At 44.7% G+C, this 2,269-nt stretch overlaps 1 protein-coding gene across 1 annotated transcript; it reads left to right on the top strand.

Moving 5' to 3' along the window:
* Positions 1-902: 902 nt before the first annotated feature.
* Positions 903-2,026, top strand: LOC123129950 (uncharacterized). The gene is made up of 3 exons (XM_044549907.1): positions 903-1,200; positions 1,339-1,543; positions 1,628-2,026. The coding sequence occupies exons 1-3, from the start codon at positions 1,164-1,166 to the stop codon at positions 1,722-1,724; spliced, it is 339 nt and encodes a 112-aa protein (XP_044405842.1). The 5' UTR covers positions 903-1,163; the 3' UTR covers positions 1,725-2,026.
* Positions 2,027-2,269: the final 243 nt, after the last annotated feature.

Raw genomic sequence — 2,269 nt, 5'->3', positions numbered from 1 at the left:
TTTAGGAAAAAAATGCAAACAAAGTGTGAAAAATATGGAATCTCCCATGGTATCATGATATGACATCTAAATTCTTTGGTAAAATAATCAAAAATATTTTCACACAAAAAATCATGCATACTGCTTTGCAGTCGAACAATCTGCAAGGAGGAATCATGATCTCCAGAGAGAATGCGTTAGGTTTGAAGGAGAAATGATACTTGTTTAATCATTTATCCTTGAATCTTTTTGGACACCTAACATACACCATCACATATAATATGTCAAATTTTGACATTTTTCAGGTTTTGTTTGCTATTTCAAAGTAATTTACTACATTTATAGGCATTTGATAGATACATCCTATTTACAATCACTATAAAATATGAAAAAGGGGTTAAAATTCACTTTTTTTCTTCCTCACTCTATGTTTGTATTAGACCCTATCAAAGGAATGAAAAGAAACTCCAAATATCGACATGGGAAAAAATCGAGCACAAACTTGGGGTTCTTGGTTTATTTTTTTGTAATAATTTTTTTATATCGCATGTATTTTTTTATTGGGATATACTTATAAGATAATTTTTTGTAAGTTACTTGACAAAGGTTTTTGTTTTGAGAAAAGGTTATTTGACAAAAGTGGCTTTATTAGTTATTTGAAAAATAGAAATAGTTTTAAATCTGGGCGGCCTCACTCAGGCGGGGCTGGAATCAGCAAAAGCCCATATGGTGGTCAGCCGAGGGGTGCGATCCTGCGTGAGGCAAACCGTGCGTTTTGATTGGCTGAGCCTACCGGCACATGGATCAAGCGTTTCCACCGTTCGATTTTCTGAGATCCAATGGTTGGCACACAATCTCTAATTCCCGATCCATTTCTTTTTTCTCCCCCACCCCGCAGCCGCCGGCTTCCAGTGCCTTCCTTTCTCCCATCTCCTTCTCCAGTCGCCGCCTTCCGTCCCCGCCTAGCTCCTTCTCCCGGCTCCGAGTCCACACCTGGGCAAGCACCGAGGGCGCGACATCCAGGCCGACCCACACCGTGCGGTGGTGTGCGCTTGGATGTCGGGGGGCGGCACCGACTCGTCCCCAGGGAGCTGCGTCGTCGTAGGCGTTGACACAAAACGCGAAGGGAAGCGACGAATCCACTGCCCGAGCGGCGGCGGACGGCAGGATATGACGCTAGCGCCATGGCTCGTCGAGCCGGGCCAGAGGAAACTGTCGCTGGTAAGCGTTGTTCTCCGTGCGTGCTCGATATGTGCGTGCTCTGTGCCTCCAATGAAATGGGTACATGAGCGGCAACTCTCCCTCACGCATGCTCCTAACCACGTTTCTTTCTTTAATCTCACCTCACGTCATGTGCAGGTGGAGTCAGCCGCAACTCAGCCACGGTTCAGGCCGCCCCATCTTTGTCGGATGCGCTGAATCACCGAGGAAGCCGCATCGAGTTAGCACAGGCGCCTGGCGGAGGCGGCTCTGCTGTGCCGGGACGCTGCAGTCCCTTCAATGTCGTGTGTCCGTGTCCGTCGCAGACGGCGTCCTCACTCCCGACTTCTCCCTCGACCTTGCGGTCTGTCAGTGCCTTGCCCCACCATCTTGTGTTCACTGTTTTATTTCTGAATTTTTGAGACAGTATTTGGTTGTCCACGCGCAGGCAACGACTATACCATGTTGTTCTCGTCGCTGGAGATCGACTACTCAGGAGCATGGGTAGAGGCGATATGGTGGTGTACTCGCAGAAAAAGAGGTAATATGGTGGTGGATATGGTGTCGCCGCTGTTCCGCCGGGGAATATCTAAGGACATGTTGTAGATTGAATATATGGGATATGCTACAGTATTGTACAGGGTTATCTGTAAATTGTTCTTGTCTTTCTTCCATTTATATAAAGTGTTGTTGTCTTTTTTCCATTTGTATAAAGTGTTGTTTCGTAGTGTGTTTATCATTTATTTAATGACATACTGTAGCACATATTTTCGAAAAAAAGATATTGGCTAATTTTTTTATTGTGAGATGAGCTAATCTCTCGGCTTGAAATTAGTGGGCCTTGGACTGACCTTGAAATTTAATAGACTGAAATTTCAATTTGGTTGATTACTACACATGGGCTGTGTGTCCTAAACGGAGCTGAAATATAGTGGGCTGAAATTTTAATTGGGCCACTGAGTACTAGACGGAGTTGAAATTTAGTGGGCTGAAATTCTAATTGGGCCATTGATTCTTAGACATAGCTGAAATTTAGTGGGCTGCAATTCTAATTGGGCCACTAAGTTAATGGGCTACCACGTAATATCCA

Source organism: Triticum aestivum, chromosome 6A (genome assembly GCF_018294505.1).
Source record: "Triticum aestivum cultivar Chinese Spring chromosome 6A, IWGSC CS RefSeq v2.1, whole genome shotgun sequence".
In the NCBI taxonomy this organism is placed as follows: Eukaryota; Viridiplantae; Streptophyta; class Magnoliopsida; order Poales; family Poaceae; genus Triticum; species Triticum aestivum.
The sequence above is the reverse complement of the archived record's forward strand: the minus strand, read 5'-3'. Positions and strand labels throughout refer to the sequence as shown.